This window comes from Aplysia californica, unplaced genomic scaffold (assembly GCF_000002075.1).
Source record: "Aplysia californica isolate F4 #8 unplaced genomic scaffold, AplCal3.0 scaffold00455, whole genome shotgun sequence".
Lineage (NCBI taxonomy): Eukaryota > Metazoa > Mollusca > Gastropoda > Aplysiida > Aplysiidae > Aplysia > Aplysia californica.
Genome location: NW_004797725.1, coordinates 151,683 through 176,897, shown reverse-complemented (window position 1 = coordinate 176,897; position 25,215 = coordinate 151,683). Strand labels below are relative to the sequence as shown.

The window sequence follows — 25,215 nt, the reverse complement described above, 5'->3', positions numbered from 1 at the left end:
CCCCCCCCACAAATAAATCATAATCTAAAAAGACCATACATGATATACAACCTTGTGTTATGGCCAAAGTGAGGTGAGCGATTTAAACACGACCAGTTGGGGCAAGAAGCTTATTTCAGTCCAGCAAGTCGAAAAACTCACCCAAAAATTTAAAAAAACTCAAAATCATGGAATGTGAAAGAAGAACGAGATGAATGCGACAGAAAAAAGAAATGGGTGTAAGAGTGGCAGTGTTCCTAAACATCATTGTTCAGACTTTTGGGTGAACTAGTTGTCTTGGAACTGTGTTCTTTACAACCTTCGAACGTTCAGTAGGAGCCTACGACTTTAAGGGGTTCTAAATCATTAAACTTGAAAAAAACCCAGCAATATCATGTATTAATGCTCTGAATTGGAGAGGGTTAAAATCCCAGTCTTCTGCACTCCAGTCAAGTGTCTTGGAGTTGGGCTATTGTGGTGGTTCTCTAAACAGAGCCAGCTATAATCCTTATCTGCCAATACCCAAGAACAAAACCTAACACTTGAGACGTGTTTCACTTCAGGATAAAGTGTGTGTGTGTGTGTGTGTGTGTGTGTGTGTATGTGTGTGTGTGTTTGTGTGGGTGTGTGCAAGTGTGAGTGTACAAGTGTGTGTGTGCAAGTGTGCGTCCTGCGTGCGCATTATGGCGTTAGGAGAGAAAGAGAATGTGTGTGTGTGTGTGTGTGTATGTGTGTGTGTGAGTGTGTGTGTGTGTGTGTGTGTGTGTGTGTGTGTGTGTGTGTGTGTGTGTGTAACGGAAGAATAAGAGGATAAAGTAAAGGCAAGGTGTGTTGCTGGTATAGTGCTTACCTTCAAGAACAATTACAAGTTTTGGAAATGTTTGCTTTTAAACATTGCAAGGTGTGCAAATGTGAACTTATGAAGTTCGTGCAAGCATTGGGGCCCCAATGATTGAATTTTAGAACTTAAACAATGATCAAATTATATATTGTAGGTTTTCGTGGACACTCATTCAAGTCTGTGCAATCGGCAAAAGTCCAACAGACAGGTACGTGGTTTTAATTATGACCAGAGGCGGTGGGAGTTGGGAATGGTCTAGACCGGAGCAAGATTTAAAGACATTGTTTACACCCTTCAGCAAGGACGTGATTTTTCAGAAGGAGTGGGCAGTTGATTGTGGTTGTATCTACATGTGTTCGTGTTACGGTCGTCTACCAATGTTCATGTAGTCTACAATAATTCGTGTTTAATTACAGGGCAAACCGTGAGAGAACAGCAAACCTTACACAGCACGTCCCTACAATAACCCGTTTTTTGACTTCCGAATTTTGCAATGATAGTGTCTGAAGCGACGACCAAGTCTGGCAAGAAAGCGCTGGAAGAAAGAAAGAACTTCTCAACAGCTAGAACCGCTCGTGTAACTGGGCGAGGTCGTGTGTGTGTGTGTATATATATATATATATATATATATATATATTATATAATATATCCTCACTCTAACCGGCCGTGTTTCCTGATGGTGATGTAGATCTATTTACGTCCCGTCCGCATCGACACATTTTAGATAGCAGGCTGGGGCACTGCAGTCTAATTTCGCTTAAATTTTAAATTTTTTTTAAAACCGTTGATCCCCGCCGATCTCTGATTTGTCCATGGCATCACAGACCTAGAGCCTGTTCTTTCTCTTGGTTTTTGTTCTCACTGGAATACCAAACCATGAAGTGTCTACGATAAATAATAATTGATCTCTTCGCCTCCAACTCAATTCGATTCCTTTCGCAACGATGATGATAATAAAAATATTAAGAACCTTCATCTGGGAGGAGTATTGCACAAGCTTGAGTTCGCTCTGCCAGACAAAGTTGACATAACCTGTCAACTAAATTACTAATCTAACTTGTAATGACAAGGGGGGTGAACACATTTAGGAAGCGGGCTAGGCTGCTTTTACCATGCCTTTCGAGGCTAGTGTCCAAAGAGCAGCTGTAAAAATATGAAAGATTTTAAAAATACGATTAAGAATCCTAGGATTTTAAAAGACTGAAAAATAATTCTTGAAAGAACAGCTAAATACCAGCCGATGTTGATCATTACTTGGAACCCACGTCCCCTGGTGCCTTCAGAAGTAATAAAAAATACATGCCAACACACAATCAAGAGTGAAAAAAAAGCTGTAAAATTGAGCTGTGTAAAAAACATATTTTATTTCACTTTGATTTGTTGGAATGTCCAAATGCACACACACACACACGCACATACACACACACACACACACACACACACACACACACACACACACAAACACACACACACACACACACACATACACGCACGCTCGCACACATACATACTCACACACACACACACAAATAGAGTTCTGGCCACGGTTAGACAAGCGTGCACAAGCACAAGCTTGAGGTTGCAGAGGGACACATGCAGTGACGTAATGATATACACAGGGACAAATGCAGTGACATAATGATACAGTGACGTACTGATAAACACAGGGACACATGCAGTGATGTAATGATACAGTGACGTAATGATATACACAGGGACATATACAGTGACATAATGATACAGTGACATAATGATACAGTGACATAATGATACAGTGACATAATGATATACACAGGGACACATACAGTGATGTAATGATATACACAGGGACATACACAGTGACATAATGATAACGTGACGTAATGATACACAGGGACATGTACATTGACGTAATGACATACACAGGGACACATACACAGGGACATATACTGTGAAGTAGGCCTAATGATATAGTGACATAATGATATACACAGGGACATGTACAGTGACATAATGACATACGAGTCTGCTAAAGGAGACACCGATGCCATGATTATTACTATACTGCCAGACTCATATAATCAGTTAGACAGCCCGTGGGTCAGGAAGTTTTTGCTTGTTTGTTTGTTTGTTCGTTTTAATCATTTGAATGTGCTAGGTGAATAATGGTAAATTAATGCTTAAAGTTTAAACAAGGCTATGACCCGTTGGGCACAGAAAAGGGATCTGGTAGCAGTACTTTTCTCGGCAAATAGAAAATAAAACATAAGTAGTGTTCTTTTCAAAGGTGATGAAACCAGATGTAAATTGAGTTGAAATGAGTTCATATTTGCTTACATGAGAGATAAAGAAAAATTTTAGTACCCTTTTAACAACAAAACGTTTTCTTGTTGTCAGGTCGAAAGCTGAATCCCATCACTCATCATATCTACTATGAAAGCTTCCTTCAAATTCATTCAAAGTTTGTTTTGGGCAAGTTGAACTCCCTACTACACGTTAAAGATTCTTTTGTAAGGTTGCTTCACACAAGTGTAAAAAATATACTCCATTATGGGATAACAATGTAATTCAAATTTCACAATGCAGGAATTCAAAGGTCACACATTTAAACAGGTCATCAATATCATGAGCTAAAGAACTGGGAGTCAATATTGATATAATTTGGAAGATTCTTATGGATGAACCTTACCAACATTACAGCGTACCCCCCCCCTCCCCCCGCCCGCCCCCAACCCTACCAAAAAAACCTGGCCCTATCACAATGGTGAATCAAATCAATAAAATAGCTCACAGATTTACACGCACAGAAAGAAGAAGAAACTGAGAGATAGTATACATATCTCTACTCAGCTTGGGACAGGAAGGATTGTCAGTGATTGTGATAAACTCATTATGAATCCACGGGCCCTTTATCCTTTATTTTCCACATTACATTCCCACTGAACAAATGAATTAACACAATTATTATCATATTTTACAGGCTTGCTTCTCTTGGTTCGATTTTTTATATGCATTCATCTTAAACTGAAAAGAAGCCAAACACTGCCATGTAACTCTATCTCCGTGGGGGGGTAAACCCACTATGCCGGGGCCCCTGGTACTAAATATAAAAATGACAAAATCGTCACTAAATTGGTGATTACATCAAAACAAGTGAACCTATTTCGATAGTTCTTCATCTAATGATTGAAATCCAGATAAAAGAGAACTGTTTTCGGCAAAAATTAATTTGATGTCGAAGTCGTCGTAAAATTAAAAGAATCTGCCGGAGTGTCAACGGCTCACCGGCACGGTGCTTTCGACCGCGAGCCGCAGGGAGCGCCTTGCCGGTGATAAAGAGGTAATGTAACCCAAGAACATGTAATACTCAAGCATTCAAACACTTGACCCATGTTCCTAAAGCAATTGTCAATGCTGCTAGCTATCAGCAGAAGAAAAGGGTTTACACAAAAGCAAACAAATAATTATGAATCAACACATATCTCAGTTGAAGCAAACATTAAAATGCACATGCCCTCACATAGTCATCATAGGTTCTTTGGTATCACAAATTCTCATCTCACGCACCCGCTTATCTGAGTCTAGCAAAGAGTTATATGTGACTGAGAAGTCAATACTGTTACTTCAGGATCATGAAATAGACACCACATAGGAGAAGGAAATGAGCACCAGGAGAACAACTTGCCTGAAAAAAAAAAGAAAATCCAAAGTGGAATAGGAAAGGGGGAAAGGGGGGAGAGGAAGGGGGGGGATGACGGGGAGGGGGGGGGGAATGAGGGATTACAACAAAAACAAAACGATATTTTTAAAAACATTTAGTTTTGTCAAAGACAATAAGTCTTTTAGTCAAAGGACATCAATAAATACGTCATCTCATTACCACAATACATTATGATTTCAAATAATCAAACATTAAACTATTATCACAAGTGGCTCATGATTAATAGAAATTAAAACCTCCCGATACCTGACCTCTGCAATAGACTCTCACAAATCGTGGCTGAAGGCATGCCAAGACATATATGAAATAAAATACAAACACGTGAAGATTTTGAGCAACTTGGAAACTAATTCCAGACACAAATCTAGAATAAGAGGATAAAAATTCATACTGAAAATTCAAGCCAGCAATCAGCACAGATATAAACATTTTTTTTTTTTAAACTACATACACGGGATGTACACTATAACAGAAGACATTGTGTTCTTTATATAAAATGATTGCATCACTTGGGGAGAATATGCTTTTTTTTTTACTCAGCATTTATAAATTCGGACACAGGGATACAAAATACTGATATGCTTGTGCACATACTTTAGACAAGAAATGAAGGATGACAACACAGATGGCTTATGAATCAGCAACAAGATTTTTACATTTTCTCCTCATACATCCTAAACTCTTACGATAAATACAGCCTTTACTTCTCAGCCTGATACATGTAGACAGATGAATTTTTTAACAAACATCAGACACACACACACGCTTGCACACACACGCTTGCACACACACACTTGCACACACATGCTTGCACACACACACACACACACACACACACACACAAACACCCCCCCCCCCACACACACACACACTAAAACACATGCACACACATAAAACTTGGGAGAGGTGGGGATGGGGGATTTACAGATCAATAATGAAATACTCAGTTAAAAAACATATCCCTATGATAATAAGAATGTAGAGGGAGGTGTGAACACAGTATAAAAGCATAATTATGCCATAAGAATAGAATAGTAAGAGGCTGATAAATTGGGAGCATAGCTATCTATTTGTAGCCAGTGACGAGATCAACGAACAGACAAATATCATTTAACCAAATTGTCATCTCAGGGTTACAAATGACTCAAAAGTGCAACATGTTTAACAAGGGTAAGGCAGTATTTATGAACGTGTAATAACACAAATGATATTGAGAAAAAACATAAATGATATTTTCACCCTTCCAAGACCCGGGAATGATGAAACCGATCAAAACTAAAGATAATAGAAAAGAAAAATCAAGTCATGTTTCAAACTAAAACTATTGTACAGCACAGTATAGGAAAAAGAAACTTGACAAATGAACTGGCAGTTTTATACAACCTCCTGAGGCAATATTTCTTATCTTGAGGGTCAAGAAATCTTTTCATGTAGGGTATCAATTAAGTTACCACTCTACACTTTCATGTTCATTATTTTTCTATCTTGGAAGGTGGTTCCCTGAATACTATCAACAAACAGAAGTCGGCCTGGTCCTATAATAGGTTTAAACCTTAAGCTCTGGGGTATTTCTCTTAACATTATATGCAAGAATAGTGTCTGTAGTTTTTAAAAAAAATAATTTGACAGTTAATGATTAGATCAACTTTGGAAACAAGATGACACATATCCTGGACCTGGGAGATTGCCTAAATTTGTCTGGTTGTCAAAGACATAGAAATCTTATAATGTTCAACATTGTTTTAATGTGACTGCTAAGGTCATTTTATCTCAACAGAACTGTCAGAAAAATTATGTCTTCGGCTGACAGACAGATAAGAACAAACTGATACAACCAAGTTATAGAGACAATACACACATGTATAAACACGCAAATTTGTACACACATACATCACCTGTACATTTAAAACAACAAAATCTTTGCATACCTTCAGGAGAGAGAGAGAGAGAGAGAGAGAGAGAGAGAGAGAGAGAGAGAGAGAGAGAGACAGACAGACAGACAGACAGACAGACAGACAGACAGACAGACAGACAGACAGACAGACAGACAGACAGACAGACTGACGGATAGACAGATAGACGGACAGACAGACAGAGACAGAGACAGAGAGAGTAGAGAGAAAGGGGGAGGGAGAGGGAGAGTATATTTTGGGTTTAAGAATGAGACGGGATCATGACCAAAGATAGCCTGCATTTTTAACATTTGGGGGGGGGGGGGGGGTTGGGGTTTTTTTTCAATAGAGATCAATCTCTTTTCTCTGTCTTTGTGGCCCTCTGATTTGAACAAAAAAATGTTCTGCAGCAAACAGTCTTAATAATAATAATTGAAAATAAGGATCTTTTCAAATCATGCCGTACATGTAAGCTTGCACAATTTGCTCAAAACTGTTTGAGCACTAAGCTCTAACAAAGGAAAAATAATCTCACTCTAATTGGAGTTATTTGCAGGAAAACCCTTTACCAGTCTGATGTGTATCTTATCAGTAGGTCAGCAATTTGCTTTGACGTTATTCTATTGCTAAAAATATAGAACTTCTTCTTGATCGCATAACACTTGAAGTCTGGTATCTATCATATACTGAGCTGTCATGCTCAGTTGTTTTGTTGGCTCGTACAGCTTCTCCCGTAGTGTCAATGAGGCTGGCCACATTTTGTGTCACAGGGCCCAGTGTGTCCTGTACTGCTGGAAGATGTGTTCCACTAAAAAATATACAATATGTGTCAAGGCGTCGTGGAATCAGGCGCTCGTTAATTTTTGGGCATTGGTATTATCTTTAAACTTGTTCAGTTGTCTTGCTATTGGTGAAAAAATTGCCCATCTATCTTGAATAGAAGTCAAGATATTTGAGATTGAAGAAGGTGGGGTCGACTGGTTTCAAAGGTAGAATCAGCGAGAAAATGGCAGCCAAAGTTTGGTTATTTACATAGGCTGAACGGTCCGTAGAAACGAAAACTTACTTTTAAGTGCCTTTAATCAACGTTAATCAGTAAAATCCACCCAGAAATGTGTTCTTAATTGGACAACACTGGTCTTAAGGCAAAAAACAAAAATTCAATAAAAATTGCCAAACTGGTTCTTCAATTTCATAATTTTGAAGAGTGCCTGATTTCACCAACGTGCCTCATATACACTTCCATGACGCCTTGCACCTCGACTGTTGTCAGATAACAGGAAAATACAAAGCAAAATGTTATAGAGTTGCATAAGGGGAAGAGTCTCCTGCAATGCTTTTGTTTAACAATTCAGTGTACCAACATTGCTTGCAGGTGAAGAGTTCAATGAGTACAAGCAAAAATCCCTTCAACCTGAATTGACCTCAAGACATTTTTGTTAGGGGAATTCACCAATGAAACGCTTTTTCTTTCATCAAGACCTCACTCGGTACACAAGGACTCACAATATGTAATCTAGTATCTGAGAGCTGCACTGCTATCAATCTATACTTTTTACAAAACATGAAATGATTTTTACAAAAGTCAATAGCTATATAAGGAGAAAAGTGTTATTCATGGTACAAACTCCGAGGGCAAAAACTGGAGGGACAATATGAAAATGAGTGACAATTTGATCTATTATGTAAAAATCTTATTTTAAACCCCCCAAAAACAACCAACAACAACAAGTATAGATCTAACTTACGAACAACAGATACAAACTGGAAAATGAGTTCAGTATTGTGTGTTACATTACAAACCCACTCAGTGAGCATAAAAATAAAAATAATATACATCTTGAAGAACACCTTCAAAATAAAAGATATCTGGGAGATCTAAAGGTTATTTTAAATTTACTTGAGGAATTACTTCAATTTCATTATGATGTACCGTTGGATTTACACATGAGGAAATTGATGACAACTTACACTGATTTCAGAGATATTTTTGATACTTTTCATAATCGGTATAAATTGGCAGTCTCTTCACAGACATACAGTAAACACTACAGAGTATTACTGAAAAATAATTTCAGCCATTGAAACCCTGCATACCTGCATTTTGTTGTTGAACTCATTTAACACTCCTTTCAACACAGTTATGTAATTTTAGAGGTAGGCCCTCTTATTTAATGACCATCTCAAATGGAACCAGTCCACGTTCCTTAATCCTAGGTAAGAATCCTTCTTACAACAGTGTACAAATCTGACTGGGCGATGGAGCTTGGGACGTGTGTCACAATAAGTCAAAGAACAGTGTAATGGGCACCTGGGTTCATTGGATCAAAACCAAGAAGAAGATAGAACAAAAGAATGTTATTTAAGATAATAAACGGAAGAACATGAAATGTAGAGAACGATGAGAAGGAAACTCAATAAAAAAGCCAAGCAAAGCGGATCAGAGACTTTCATCACACATATTTATCTTACATTCTCCAAGTATGGAAAGAAGACATACTTCGAGTAGAAATGTTTTCAATGTGGCATGAACTGGCCAGGCACAGCGGGGATAAAGTTAACTTAGTCTTAAAAGAAACCAACACAATTAAAAACCATTGTTAATCAAACAGGTGTAATCTGGACTGGCTGTCATGAAACAAATATACAAGCTCACAAAATAGTGAACACATGGATCTACAAGTATTTTAGCTGGAAAAAGTCACATGAAGTCTGATGGTTGAGAATAATCACAGTCACTGTGTTAGTTGTTTTGTTTTTTTGTCATATAAAGACAGAAAATCAAAAACAAAAAATAACCTTTCAAGCACTTTCACAGATTGATATACTCATTTGAATACTCTTTGCTATTATGCCTGTGACACTTGTGTCAGTTACACAGGAAGCCAGGTCAGTGAGTCTTCCTTTCTTTCAAAGACAAAACTTAGAAATAAAAAAGTAATACTCTTACTTACACTTGGCACCATGTCCAAACCATCTACCTAAAAAAAAATAAAGAGTACTAAATTTGCGACTTTGAAATCAGTTTTTTACCCCCATTACCCCTCTTGGACTCTTTGGAGCGTATTTTATGAGAGCATACTATAACAAAAATGCACTTTTACCTGTCTCCTCAATGTTCCACTGAGCAAATCTGCTATTTCAACAAAACTATAGGGAACGGCTTAAATAATATGGTACATTGATCTGTTTGTTTGTTTGAGTAAAGAGATGCACATCGACACAACAATGGTCATTTAGTGCAGGGAAAAAGTAAGACAGACTGACAGAAACAATACAGGGAAAGTAAAGAAGTGGGACCTACCAATGGTGCCCTCCAACCCCCCACCAACATAATATGTATATATCTATATTGAAGCAAGGGGGCTAAACAGAAAGAAGTAATATATAATATATCTTAAGGTTACATGGTATACACCACAAACAGTGTTGCCACATTAGGACTGTTGCTCAGCTTGATCAGCTGGCATAAGACCATATGGGACAGTTTTAAAAACAATACAATATGCTCAACCCTAGTCACTTCTAAATAAAGATTCAACTTCATTCAGTTGTTTTTGTAAATATTTTAAGCTCTGACACTGTCCCTCAGATGAACCTAGGCTGTATGAATAAATCCCACAAGCACGAATGAGCTTCTCGCAATAATATTTTCCCCACATGGTAATTGGCCTATAAAGCAAGGAGAATAGCAGCCTTTACACTGCATGCAAGGAAGCTTGAGGAAACATTTTTAAAAATTGTATTGAGCTGAGCAGTCTTTCCATAATTTATTTCCATGGAAGTCAGTGTTGTTTTTCCTTTAGCTGTTTACATTTTATAGAAATAATTTTAACATCCAAAGGTGGCTTGCATTTTTTGGGGGCCAAAAATACAAAATGCCTGCTCAGTAAGCTAAGATTCCGCCATACACCACTTTGAAAATTGACATGACAAGGAGTCTTACCCTGAGCAGACAAAAAGAAGATGACAACTCATATATCACTGATGTAGTTCCTGTACCCTGACATGTGCGAACAGGTTTGTGTGCCAGACAAATGCTTCAAGGTATTCAGAATAAAAAGCAAGCAAATTACTATAATGCCCTTAAACCAGCGCTGGGAGTGACCAAACACTAAAGAAATTCTAACATACTGGGATCTTGTTGAGGAACAAAACCACCAGCCAAAAGAACTTAAAGTGACCCATTGAGATCAGGTGGGATGATGCCCACAAACTGAACTCAGTGCATAAACGCACAATCAATACTATTAAAGGCATAAGCAATAATGACATTAGACCTATGCAACAATAAAGTAATGAGAATTTATAATAAAATATTACTGTGAAACCCACAGATGCCCATGCTAACATAAAATTATACACTTGGTGAGGACACAAGTTGATTTTTAGACTACAAATAGAGAACACTGTAATTATAAACTAAAACAGCCAGTGGCATAAGAGACTAGCTTAAAAAAACAAATGTTACCACCTATTGGACAATCTGTTTCATCTTGATTTGTTTGTTATTGAAGTCATTGAAAGTGGCAAAGGTAAGAGTGAGAATGATACATGATTTAATCATCAAAATGAAAGCGATGACTGCAGAGGTAGGGAAGTCTCAGAGAGAATCTGGTTTTATCGAAATCAAAGTCATAATAACTAAATAATGTGAGCCAACAAGTCAAAACACAGCATGATGCTATCAAAGCAACATCAGGCTCAAGATTTATAATTAAACCACATAACTCTTCTACCTGTAATGGACAAAGTGTTTTTAAAGCATATAATTCAAGTTATGATACAACGGGCAAAATTTATCTGCCGGCAATATACAGTCTGAGCTGTGAATTCAAAGAACAAAAAGATGACTTTTACAACAAGGAATCTAATTTCCTTGTCTCTCAAGTAAAAGGATGGATTTGAGAAAGATGTGGACATCACAATAACAATATATTGTTCCCAATATAACAGGTCTTCAAGAAACATATAAAAATGTCATCTCAGATTGTGAATATTTTGCCTCTTGAAACAAAAAAATGGTGCAAATTCTTGACTCACCTTTATAATTTACAGACAAAAAATTGGTTACTATTAGACCTATTAATGAATACATCATTCATTCAAAGAGAATCTGATGCCAGATTTGTAGACAAAAAGACAGGGAAATGTGAAATGTTGTTCACCCTTAAAATTGAAGGCAGAAACATTGTGCGAATAAAGAAGGGTAGTCCTCTCTTAAGAACTGTCTCTAAAGGTAGCCAAGTTTTGTTGGTTAAATTACCAACAGTATCCATCTGAGTTTAAAGCTGGTATTTGAAAGCAACAGCTGTAGATTGTAGCTTCTTTTGCTAGTCAGTTTATTGTCATGTCATTCTCAGGAAATCTTGCTGAACAAAGTGTGAGTGCCTAAACTGAGTGCAGCAGTCACATCACATCACATTATTTTAAAGACAATAAATTACCAAACACAGTACCCCGACTAGATAATGAAATTGAACTCCCTTAAACAAGAAACAGAGCAATACATGCTAAATGAAAGTCCAACTTGAATTTTTTTTTTCCATATCCCTTGAAAGCTCTTCAATTTTTGAAATGATTCCAAAACAAAACTTGTGCTCCAGATTGTGTTCGCTTGATACAACCAAAAAGCAAAATAAGAAAAGTAAAAAAAGCAGTTAGGGAAAAGATAACACATCACAGGTAAACAATAAAACATTGGAAAATATTCTGCGGAATGCTCTTAATCACAAGAGAATAAATACTTCACATATACCAATGAGGGGAAAGGGAACAGGGATAGAAGAGAACGGAGAAGGGAACGGGGAGTTTATTTATTATAAAAGCATCAACATTTTATCTTAGGCTTGGCATCAGTCTAAAATGTCAGAAACAAACATCAGCAAGCATTCAGATCAGTCATAAGTTTGCATGTCCTCCAATGATGCACCAGGAGGCATTGCATCCAAGAAAAATGTGTGCATGTCCCCTTTGCCTTTGACCCTTACAAGTCCTCGAGGAGATAATGAATACTTGTTCTTGCTCAAAATGCGATACATTTCTGCAGTCACCTGGGGATGGATGCGTGAAACTGGCTGCAAAAAATGTTTAAAATACCTGCAAATACGCATAGAAATCATTCTAGATAGCACAAATTTGTGCTGCAGCTAGGAATCAATAGTATCATTAGAATACTTGCAAAGGAACGTTAAGTTAATAATCTCATCATGAAAAATACGCAAAATTCATAAATGAGATGATTGATCCTTCTCTGTGGATAGGACACATAAAATATCAAAAAGAAGACAGCATAAAAGATCTAAACATGGATCGCAAAAAATATTTGATACATTTTCCTGTCATGAGAACCTGAAGTTCTTGCACCATTATTTCTATTTAAAAAAACAAACAGGAAAGACCACTGAGATAGAATATTCAACATTTTTTTAGACTTGGGTTCTGATTTTTTACTTGTCTCTAAACCTCCTTATTTCATCACTTTATAAAAGACAACATCACCTGAAAAAGACCCCATTTCAAAAACAAAGGTTGTCTTCTGGTTAATGAGGAGAAACCTAGATAATAATTAATCAAAGGTCAAGCGTCACTTTGTGTTTGTGACAATGAAAGATCAATAAAAGAAGAAAGGTCACAAAGACAGTATTGAATCCATTCTCATTGACATAAATATAACATTATGAGTACGATATCAGCTGATTGATTATGAAGCAGATAATCATAAAATCACATAGTTGAGGAAAGCAGCACTTTTAGATGCCGAAATCAAATCTTTATTGTAAAAGGACAAGCGAGAAGAATAAAGCTGTGATGCATATGTAAAGTTTCATTGCTTTTCACTTGCTATAGAACACTTCTGCACATTTTTTGGCTACACTTATTCTTCTGGACATTAGGAGCTAGCAGAGAAAATGTCCTAATTGGACAAACAAAATGTATAATCCACAGGTCTGCAAGAGTGCTTGAAAAACTAAGGTTACAGTTTTCAACCACAATCAGTGGTAGCCAATTTTTCAGACTGTCTTACCTGGATTTTGTTTGGTTCTCCAGTGCTGTCCATGCGACTGGCTACATTAACAGTGTTGCCCCAGATATCATAGTGTGGTTTCTTGGCCCCAATCACTCCAGCAACCACCGGACCTATATTGAGACCTGTTCAAGGGTAGGATGAATAACTTCAACTTTGGTCTAAACACTACACTTGAAAAAAAAACCCTTACAAAAATGGTGTTTGAATTTAACTGTATTAAATTTACTCACAAAAACCACAACCAGCCTCCTTTCATAGATGATGAGACAAGATATCAATGGATCTTCTTATCAAGATTGATGGGAGATAAAACTATAGTACTATTGTAATACTTGAAAAAAAAACAAGCATAGACTTGCTGTAGAGCTTTATTACTAATCATAATTTAATTCTTTTTATATGGAAAAAGTGATTTTTGCTGGCAGGTAGTGTTCCCCGTGAAAATACTATCAAACAATGTTCCTTTTGTTATACATTCCTAACTACTTCTACAGAAACTCTCCTAGATATTACTTCTGAAGACAACTACAATAAGGATGGTGATATAGGTAAAAGTGGTGAGAATGATAATAATAACAAAGATAGGCCTACTGACGAAAAGGATGAGAAGTTTCATCATAAATGAATTAATATTCTCTAAAATGAATAAATATCTTAACGAATAAAAAAAATAGTAGCCGTATTATTTTCCATCATCACCATTACATTAAAGATACTAATAACAGTATTCATAATAACAATTTTTTTTTTAAGGATGAAAGAGAGAAATAGAAGAACAGAGCTAGAAAGAGCAAGAAAAAGATAATAAAGAGAAGAAAAGGGAGGAGAACGAGAACAAAGAAAGTCATTTGCTGGCACTGCCAGAGAGCATCTCCTACACAGAGTCATGGCCGAGATAACTCACCTATCCTCATGACAAAGTTGTTGAAAGAGTTCTCATTGATGTACTCCAGCTGGTTCTTCAAGGCAAAAGTGTAGTCCGCTAGGGCTAGGATATGTGTCATGTCCAAAAAATTGGTGCGGCTGGTCAGCCCGGATGCACACATGTACGTCTGACCCACTGTCTTTATTTTCTCCACAGCAAAGAAGCGCTTATGGGTTAACAACTGAACAGAAGAGAAATTAAATACAATTTTTAAAAAAGCATTAACAACATAATGCGTCCATACATTCAAGGAATTTGAATCTAGAAAGCATCAGAAAAAGTCAGCGCTGCAAAAATACAGAGGCGAAGATCTTTTTAAGCTTGATAAGATCTTCAAATGAAAACAGAAAAAAAAGTATCTCTAACTATAATAATACCTTATGATGTATGGACTGGCGCAAGAAATGAAGAATGACTATAAAAACAGAATGTAGCTCCAAGTAAATGGAAGTAGTCATTCCCGACAAAAGTCATATTATAAGGAAAGAACACAACAAGAAACACTTACAATATAATGTAAGTAGGAGGTAACAGAATGATACATGTATTTTCTAACATTTCTTGTTTAGAAATGAATGACATTCTAGTATCGTTTAAAAAAATAAATATTTTGACAAGTAAACCAAAACAGAAAGTCTAATTTATCCTACTCTTAACATTGTGTCTTCAGCATGCAGTTCATGCAACTTAAAACTGTTAACAAGCCTTTATTTTTTGTCATTGTTTCAAAAAGTGATCCTTGATAAAGTGCAGTATCCAAAAAACAAGGTAAGTATTTTGACAGTATGCACTGTACAACTTTCCTTCATCAGCTCCGCAGTGTCTTTCATCACACAGAAATATAACGAATGAATTAAATTTCACCATTCTCCGTAAATGTAGTAAAACTGTGATTTTGTTCCTAATGTAACTTAATCATGACACTGGCAACAACACATCTTCACAACAGACTTACTGTATCAAAGTCAGCGATGATCTCATTGAGCAGCCTCAAGCACTCTACTCCTTCATTATTTGCTTCTAACTCCATATAGAACTCGGAAAAGTTCACGATGGAAGCAAACATTACTCCCACATTGTTGATGTCTTCATAGTACAGTTTCTGAAAGAAGATCATGAACACAGAACGATTTATTTACTTTCACATTAAGTTGCGATAAGTGACATGTGAGGAATGCTTAGCAGCAAGAGGAGTATCAGTATGCATTATTCCAAGTTTACACACAAACGCAATGCTGCAATAAACGAAGTTTCTAATGATCCCATTTTAAAAAAGCATGGTTTCAAATTATATTACTATTATAGTCATACAAAAAACAGAGATATTATAATTATCCTGCTGCAACCAAATTTTATTGCATCTGCATCTATGCTCAGACTCAAAATTTGATAACAACAAAAAACAGTCGAAAAGTTAGATACAGATGTCCAACCTTTAAGTCTCCCCACTCCCCCCCCCCCCCCCCCCAACCCTTTTACCCCTTCCCTAAAATGAAATTACAAAGTACGAACAAAAAATATACAAAGACACATGAATGTGAAATTACAGCCACTTTTTCCTTCTGTGATTAATTTTATACACAGTATCCCTGAGCCAATTAACTCTTTCAATACTCATGGTTCATGAACACTTCAACCTATTAGGAAACTTCATTAAGCTTCAGATATATAATATCATGTAGAACCTATAACAAACATTTTAACTAAACCACTGCTCTTAAATGCTGCAACTCATGTATGAAGTCAATCTTATATCATTCACAAAGACCAAAAAACATTTATTTTTGGCTATTTGTTTAAAGGGATGTGGAAAAGCAATTACAATGTTGTTTTCAAACTTTGAAAGGCAAAGAATATGCAAATTTTCGCACGCCTTTGACCAGAATTTTCAATAGGTGTCCTAAACAAAGCATTTGAACCAATGAAAAATACAACTTCTTTCCTATGACAATTTCTAACTAAAGAGCAAATAGAATTGTAGTCAAAAGTTAAATTATTTTTCTTTGAACATTTATTTCATAATGCAGAATTTGTCCTCCACTGGATGCTGGGACGCAGTTTATTATGATCATGACAAATATATCACTATCTTGCTTCAAATCTGGGTGGCCATTCAAATTTTTCAAACCTCTCCAGAAACTTTTTTCTTATCATCTTGTTGTGAAATGACAACAAAAGTGACACCTACATTGTGTTTAGAAGAGCGTCTACGACAAAATCAAATCCAAACCTATTCTGATAAAAAGGAGTCTGGTATAAATGTAAGAAATTTAATTTGAGAAAAAAAAAAAAAAAACATCCTATTTTGGCGATGTCAACCGTCATTCAGAGATTTGCACTTCCTTCTCTAAAGGAATTTTTTTCTCTTAAAAGTATATACACCAGATGGAAGAACATATCACAGAAATACTTGCCCCATCATTCTTCATACTGAGGAAATGCTTGGCTACATGTAATGGCAATATATTGGACAAGAGTTTAAGGTTGTACTCTCGTAGACTCTCCATCTCTTCCTTCTCATCTTGAGCCTGTGAATTTCACAATTAATATTAACACTTTTAGTCTTTTTCATTTCTGCTGATAAAATTGTTTCTGCAATCACATAAATACCAAAACAGCACAATTTCCAGTGTAGAAAAATCCAGTTTGTCAAATTCAAGCGTTATGAGAGAAATTCTAAAAGATATGCCGATTTAACATTTTTTCCACAAAGTCAGAGTCTGTGAGACTTCTACAGAATCCAGTTTTCTCATAAATTCACATTCTAAAAGTATAGGCCTACAATTTACTGGCTAAAGTGCAACATAAAGTTTACTACAAAGGCAACATTTTAGTGGCTATTATAACTGAACATGTTATATTAAAACAAATCTAACTCGAAATATTTAATGTACACAAAACGTAAAGTCATGGAAGAAAAGGTATGGTATTATAGCCTTTCAACAGACTGATCACAATTGTAACAAAGTGTCTTTTGGGCAGTCATATCTGTCTTTATCCTAGCATCTACAAAATACAAATGGAGTCAGGGAATGAGTACTGTTTCAAATGAATGAAAAGTAAACATTTTATAGGAGCAATAACTTTTACATCAATAATGCCAGGCCACTGTTAAAAATAGAGACACTGCCTATAGTGTAAAAATAGTACCCATAAGCATAATAAAAAAGGCATCTTCCTGCATTACAATTATGGACACAAGGTATTGTCTAATCCAGTACCAAAGGCTTCTAGGCAGTAAGTAGGTTGATTTTGACAAAATCTTATCTGCAAATGAGACAAGAAGTAAAAAAGTTATGGCACAAGTTATTTGATTAATCGTTAAACCTCACAGGTTTTTTTTTAAACAGCCAGATAAGTAGGTAAGTTTCTAGTATTATACTTTTTTTTGCAAAACAAACACGGTAGACCTGACAGGATTTTCTATTTAAGTTACAGCTTCTGCAAGTCTGATCTTTGTCTTGCTCAGGACACCATGAGTATATACAGAATGTTACAGTGCACCATAGTACATAATATATTATAATATGTTTATTGTTAGACAGTTAAGTTGAGTGTGAGTGACTGTTGTAAAAAAAAAAAAAAGCTTATACAGTAGAAACACATACAAAGATGGATACAAAGTCTCGCTGGAAGTAATTAGTCTTTATCACGATCTTTCACAACTGAGACATGTGCTTTTTCAGAAAACAGGAGCATAGAATAATTCATTAGATAATGAAGAAGCGTTCAAAGTCAAAGCACATTAATTGCTTGTGAGTGTATATGTGCATGGCTTGATAACAGAAATCAAATAATTTCATTTATGTGATCTAGATATGAGCAAATTATTTTCTGTAACTATATAGAGAGAGACTATACAAGACTGCAAATCTGCAAATTGTGGGATACTTTGTGATACAAAAGTAGTGACACCCATTTCAGCTATTACTACTGGGGTTTCACAAGAAAATACAGACATCTTGATGTCTGTCATCTGTCTGCACCTTATATAAGGTAACATATTGAAAGTGACAGGACCTATTTTTAATGTGACTTCAGTTCTGCTTCTAACAAAAGTACATGAAATAAATTCCCGTAACACAGGACGGTCTTACTTCTCTCATACCATTTTCTCTCTTTTTTTTTTTATCACTGTAACGCTAAAGCTGTGAGAATAGCAATCATAACCACCAAGCAAAAACAAATGATGCATTATTTTTCATACCAGGTGCACTAAAGCAAACATATAACCAATATGCTCAGTAGGTGAGATCAATGATTATGCTAAGACACACAACCATTTGATTCATACTACCAGTCCTGTCTCTCTGGACATGGGGGCAATCCTGAATAGCAAGATAACATTCATCAAAACACCCACAAGGAACACATATTTAAAAAACAGATACATTTGTACAATCAGACAGTAATTTTTGTAGGTCATCTTTCGGTTGTTAACACCATACATATATGCAGGTCAAAACCTGATACTTGTCTTGTTTTGAATAATTATTTTAATACAAGCAAAAGAAACCTATGGACATTATGTATTCTTTCTACATCGGAAAAATGCCTCAGAGTGTAGCCTACATAATATACATTGTAATTATTATAGGTTGCTGTATGAACTTTGCATGGTAAATACTCATGCTTTAATAAAATTATATGAATGCGACATTGAGTTCACACATGGTATATCTAGTCTTACATCAGGTCAGTCAATGAACACCTGGAACTTTTGTTATCATGAACGACTGAATACAGAGTGCCCTTTCAATTGCCCTTGATTTCATACTGATTTTAATAGAAGAATAGGTAAAATTATCTTAAACTAGAAGGTGTTTAAAGATCATTCTTTTAATTTTTTAATTTGGCTATAAAACGGAGTCAACCTTTTGAGCCCTGACTTCCTTATGCGACCGTGCCCCTTTGCCTGATATCCTGAGCGTTATATTATTAACATTCAAATGGTCAGAATCACATTCCATATCCCACTCATGGCAGTCCTCGTTGAATAACTAGCATCTAATTCAAAAAGGTCTTCAAAATAATCAGTAACGTCCTGTGTTGTAAACATGGTTTTCCACGTGTGTTTTGTCCCAGGCGAGCTGGTTTGGGGATAGGGTCTCGCTCAGCACTGCACCAGTGGCTAGGCATACGGGCAGTTTTACAAGCCACCAGTGTCTGGTGGTGTGGCCTAAAAGTAGTAAAAGAGTTTAAATAAAAAATTGCATTTTCAGGACAGGACAAAAGCATGATCTTACTTGAATTCTCCAAATAAAGTCCAGCCTTGCCGTGGACTCCACTTGCTGAGCATGCACAAATAATATGATGACCACCATAACGATGATAATGATTGCTTCCCATCTCAGAGGTATCCAAGAGACAGATGCATTTGGCTGGAGGCTGTTGAAAAGACAACAATACTTTTTTGAAGAACAAGAGAAAGAAAACTGAAGGCACCTTATATACGGGGCCATAGTAGAATTGTAGCGCAGCTTACTGGAATTCTGTACAAAAATCCTAATATTTTACCTATAATAAAGTAAGACTGTAGCAACATTGAAAAAAGTAAACAGAATAGTATAAGAACACAAATTAACCAACCACTTGGGATGGTAAAAAAGGTGCATGCATCAAATGCACTCCATGTTGTAGAGAACGACAATTTGGTACATCGAAGGATACATCAAGATCATAAATTATAATAGATCATGGATCACTGTACATTGGTACGTTCAAAAATTAATATTTAATATTTTTCATAAAGCTTTAAGAAAATTTTAGGGGTTGAAATCACTGATTGTTTGTCAGAAGATACAAGTTGAATTTTTTTTTAAAAAGAACAACAGAAAAAAAACGTGGCTGAAAAAAAGAAGAAAGTAAGACAAAATTTAAAGGAAGCTCCTCATTCATGAAAAATAAGGAGAGCTGAATTATAATGGTGATTGGCCACCAGGGAGACAAATAGAAGTATTGACCTAGCTGGCAAAATAGCAGGTAACCTTTGAGCACTTGTAAAATGACAAAGCACAGGAAAATTGGGATACTTATTTTCTTGTTTTGCTCATCCTTACATCATGCAAGAGTTTTATTAATTAACCAAACACATGAATTGCTTAATCCTTTATCCTTGCTTACCCGTTGTCAATCATAAGCAATATATCTCTGTTGATGAAGAGGTTGACATAACGCAGCTGGATGAGGACCAGGAACACCACACTGATGGAGACTGTCAGGATAAGTTTGACCAGGCTTGAGGCCTCCAGGAACACAGAGGTACTCAGCATTGAAATCACCACGCAGAACAGATAATGCTGAAAGGAACAACACAATCACAGAATTTTCTAAAAAGGAAAGCTAAATCAAAACAGTTTGATAGGTAGAACATGTACATTGAACTTCTGTGAAAAAAGACGATTATTGAGTGGTTCTGACAGAAAATAAAAGGCTTCAGTCTTCACAGAGACATTTGTGTCACGACACAGTGGAATCAGGCGCTCGTCAAATTTGGGGCATGTGGAGTTATTGGTATCATATTAAAGCCTGTTCATTTGTCTTGCTTTTGATGAAAAAAATTTCCATATATATCTCGGATACAGGTTAAGATACTGGTGATTGAAGCAGGTGGGGTTTTTTTTCCTGGTTTCAGAGGCAAAATGATCAAATTAGCGAGAAAATGGCAAAAATGGGCACCAAAATTGAGTTATTTCCTTAGCTTGAGAGTTCGTGGAAACTTAAAATTTACACCTTTTAGCCTTTAATCAATGGTTTTCAGTAAAATCCACACAGAAATGTGGGCATGAAAGGTGTTGAGCCAAAAAACAAAAATTCAATAAAAAATTCCCAAACCTGCAGAAAAATGACAGTTTCTTGAATTTCATTGTTTTGGCGAGCGCCTGATTTCACAACGCTGCCTCGTGTTTCTTGTCAGTCTCATTTCCTTGAACGACTCATAAAACTTACATCAAACTTATCTATTATGAATTTTCTCATAAATTAAAGTTAATATAGAATAATGACCACAATGTGTAACGTACTGCAGAGTGTGACTTTCTTTGTTGAAGAAGTCGACTTTGAAGACTGTACATTTGTACAGAAAGTACAATTAATTCATCAGCTGCAGTTAAAATAAAAAGCTAACAAAACAATATTTGGCTTGTCAGTATGCAGGCCAGCATGCCTGAGTAATGCTTGGGTGCAGTATGGAAGTCAGGGTCAATATCTCAGTTGTAAAGCATGTCACTAGTCAAGATGCAATTGCTTCAGGACCTTCAACCCACCTCAGGAAAAGAATTTGTGACTTGATGAGGATTGCAAATTGTGGTCTTTGAACTGCGAGTGATGTTGGCTTGCTCCACGGTGGCAATGGACAGATTGCCATACCTCTTTATCAGGCACTCTTTTAGATTTGGAGCAGCAATGCTGAGCTGACATTTGGAGACAGATAAAAGGACATCCATAAATGCTAATTGCATTCACGTAGAAAGTATGTCATAGCCTCATATGAGAGATAATTCTTCATCGTCTGTGCTGCAGTAGACAACTGCACAGGAGTCACCATGAACATACACATAATAGTCACCAGGACAAAAAAGACTATGTGGATTACATAATTGTTTAAAGAAGCTCATAAATGGGTAAGTCATGGTAATCTTGCACATGCATGAATTTTCCTTGACAAATAAAACTCAGGCAACATCTTAGAGTGACCATGACTCAAATTGCCATACATTTATTTATAACATCAAACTAATCAGTTGATAAACTGCCAGCCTCCGAAGATCAGGAAAAAATCAAAAGGTCACCACAAAGATAACCTAAGAACTAAAAAAACAGTTTTAAAATGTTTACACATGTAGATAGGTCAGTGGCTCAACAGGTATGGTAGGCCTATACACCTGTCAACCTGGAGGTTTGGAGTTCGATTCCCATCAGTGTCAGGTTCTTTCTCATGTTTCTTACACCTCCTGATCCTACAGTAGGTAGAGTCGAACACATAGTTATCTTCGATAAGGATAAAATCTTTCTGACGTCTCGTGTCAAAGTTTTGCATGATAAAGATCACTCGGCAGTTCTAAAATCAAAAAGAGTAAGCCCGTTGGGAGGCTATCTGAGCAAAATTAAAAATCAATTTCTACCCAAAACCTGAAACCACTCTAGGCAGTATAAATATTAACAGTACCTTCAATATGGCATGAGGCTGCCTTTCAAGCAAGGGATGATTCTGTTCTATATAAATAAAACAACTATGTATGTAAAATCAACTGCATTGTGAGGGGAAAATCTTAAAGTTGATTACCCCCTACGAGCTCTAGCACAGGTACGAGAAGAAGAAATGGAGGTCATGTATTTTTATTTAATGGATTTGAATTTAAGACACATTTGAGTGCCTAAAAAAAAATAAAACAAAGTGCAAAAACAAACCTCCAGGCTTTCTTGAAATTTAAAGATTACAAAATAATGACAACAAATTTTGAACTTACCATAGGAAGAATAGCAGCTATAAAAATTAATAATATAGATATCGCTGCAAAAGTTTGACTGACAGCTTTCCTGTGTAAAATCCGATTAGAGAGTTGTCTCATTGACCTTGGTAAACACTGAAGAATAAAGAATAGGACGTCAAAGGAAGGATATTAAATAATTATAAAATGAATAATAACACAGATGGTAAATAATTATAGCAGATCCCTTGTGAGATGCAAGCATGTGAGTGAGTACAATGAAAAATAATTATACATAATATAATATATTTTCAAACTTAGGTTTTATATGGCCGCTTCTTGTCAGCCTCATTTCATCAAATGACTCTTAAAAGTTTACATCAAACTTAACTACCATGAATGTTCTCATGAATTAAAGTGAAGTAAAATAATAACCACAATGTGTAACATATTGTGGCCGAGTGTGATTTTATGATTTACTGTATTGAAGAGGTCAACACTCAAGATCTCACATCCGGACAGAAAGTGCAATCAATTCATCAGCCGCAGTTGAAATTTTCAAAAAAATAAAGATTTGACTTTACAAGATGAAATAAATAAAAACTTTAGGACAAAAGTAAATAAAAGTTGGATAATCATCAAAATGCCTTAAACTGAGCGCATCATGAGTTCATGTGTTTGTTTTTGAGTATAGGCCTACACTTTTAATAAGTATTTGTGTCACAACATGGTGGAATCAGGCACTCATCAATTTTTGGGGAATAGGAAGCTACTGAATTCCTCTTAAAGCTTGCTTATTTGTCCTACGTTTGGTGAAAAAAATACCCATCTATCTTGAATAGAAGCCGAGATAGTTGCAATGGAATAGGTGGGTGTCACCTGGTCGCCAAAGTTTGATGGCTTCCAAAACTGTCTTGTCCTTGGAAACTGTAAATTCACATTTTGTGTGCTTTTAATCACAGTTTTTCCTTCAAATCCACAATGAAGTATTCTTAAACGGACATAAAAGATGTTGAGGTGAAAAATAAATTCTATAAAAATTGGTCAACGAGCAGAAAAATATTCGTTTCTTCCACTTCATAACATTGATGAGCACCGTATTTCACCACGTTGCCACACATTTAATTGCATATTATGCTAATGTGTGTGATGGTTAAAGAAAATTGTGTACATGTTTGAGTGTGTATGTGTGTGTGTGTTTGTGTGTGGGTGTGGGTGTGTGAGTGTATGGATGTGTGTTATGCTTTAGTAAGTGTTTTACAGCACTTGCAACACAATAAGGTCATATAAGAGCCGAAGATTTGAGGTGTTACAAGAGAGTAACAAATATAAAAATGAAGAAGAGGAGATAAACGACGATAGATGTTTGATAAGAAAGAAGAAGCAAACCACACCAGAGCACCCACCAACCATCCACTGGGTGTGTGTGTGTGTGTGTGTGTGTGTGTGTGTGTGTGTGTGTGTGTGTGTGTGTGTGTGTGTGTGTGTACATGTGTTATAAATATATATAATAAAAGCATACAATGCGTTATGTGTCTGTGAGAGTGCGCACTTCAGTGATGTAAAATGCTTTGCCTACCTCATGCACCAACACAAATATAGGACCCAACTCAAACTTACCGATGCAGCCTCCATACAACACAAAAATAATAAAAGCAGGTTGCCCTCAAACAAAAACGCCAAAATAGCCACCATGAGAACTGTTCTGTAAAAGGAAAAGAACCAATATCTTATATAAAGTACATGCATAGGAATTAAAGTAAGCCGTTGGCTTGTGTAAATAATCTCAAAGACACATTTTTAATTTTTTTAAAGGTGAAACTAGGAAACAAATTAATCATCTTTCTTCACAAACAAAAACATAATTTCTTTAAAGTTTTTAATAACTGAACTGAAGTGTAGACAAAAAGTACTGGCAATGTGCAGTTCAGTTTATAACAGCAGTGTCTATCTTCTTTTGTGTCAGACGTCAAAGTCAGGCTCTACAAATAATATGGTACTAAACAAAAAGCAAGTGACCATTGCAGTTTTTCTTTCACCTTGCTTTGCTTAAAAGGACTGTTCATGCCTGGGTTTAAAAAAAAGCATTTAAGAATGGCAATTTTCTCTCCCCATTAATAAAACGCAAAGACTGAATCATTCATGAGCTTTCTTGTTTTAGTAAGTGTTTTACGGCACTTGCAACACAATAAGGTCATACAAGTGCCAAAGGTGTTACAGGAGAGTAACAAACACAAAAAAGAAAGAGGAGAGATAAGGACAATAGATGTTTGATAGGAAAGAAGAAGTAAACCACACCAGAGCACCCGCCAACTGATGGTCGTCACATAAACTCATTCAGTGATACTGATGAGAATTCTCACATGGCTGGTTTCCGCCTACGTGTGTTTGATGTGAATTCTCGCAAACTTCTCCCCCC

The 25,215-nt window shown here is 36.2% G+C and overlaps 1 protein-coding gene across 1 annotated transcript in view; it reads right to left on the bottom strand.

Annotated features, from left to right (window-relative positions):
* Positions 1-11,947: 11,947 nt before the first annotated feature.
* The window catches only part of aplC (adenylate cyclase), a gene marked incomplete in the record, with an annotated part of 160,694 nt that continues 147,426 nt past the window's right edge, over positions 11,948-25,215 (bottom strand). The window contains 10 exon segments of the mRNA NM_001204659.1: positions 11,948-12,465; positions 13,440-13,564; positions 14,347-14,548; positions 15,323-15,469; positions 16,782-16,895; positions 19,614-19,755; positions 20,491-20,666; positions 21,633-21,779; positions 22,836-22,952; positions 24,417-24,501. Coding sequence (NP_001191588.1) covers positions 12,310-12,465; positions 13,440-13,564; positions 14,347-14,548; positions 15,323-15,469; positions 16,782-16,895; positions 19,614-19,755; positions 20,491-20,666; positions 21,633-21,779; positions 22,836-22,952; positions 24,417-24,501 — 1,411 coding nt within the window.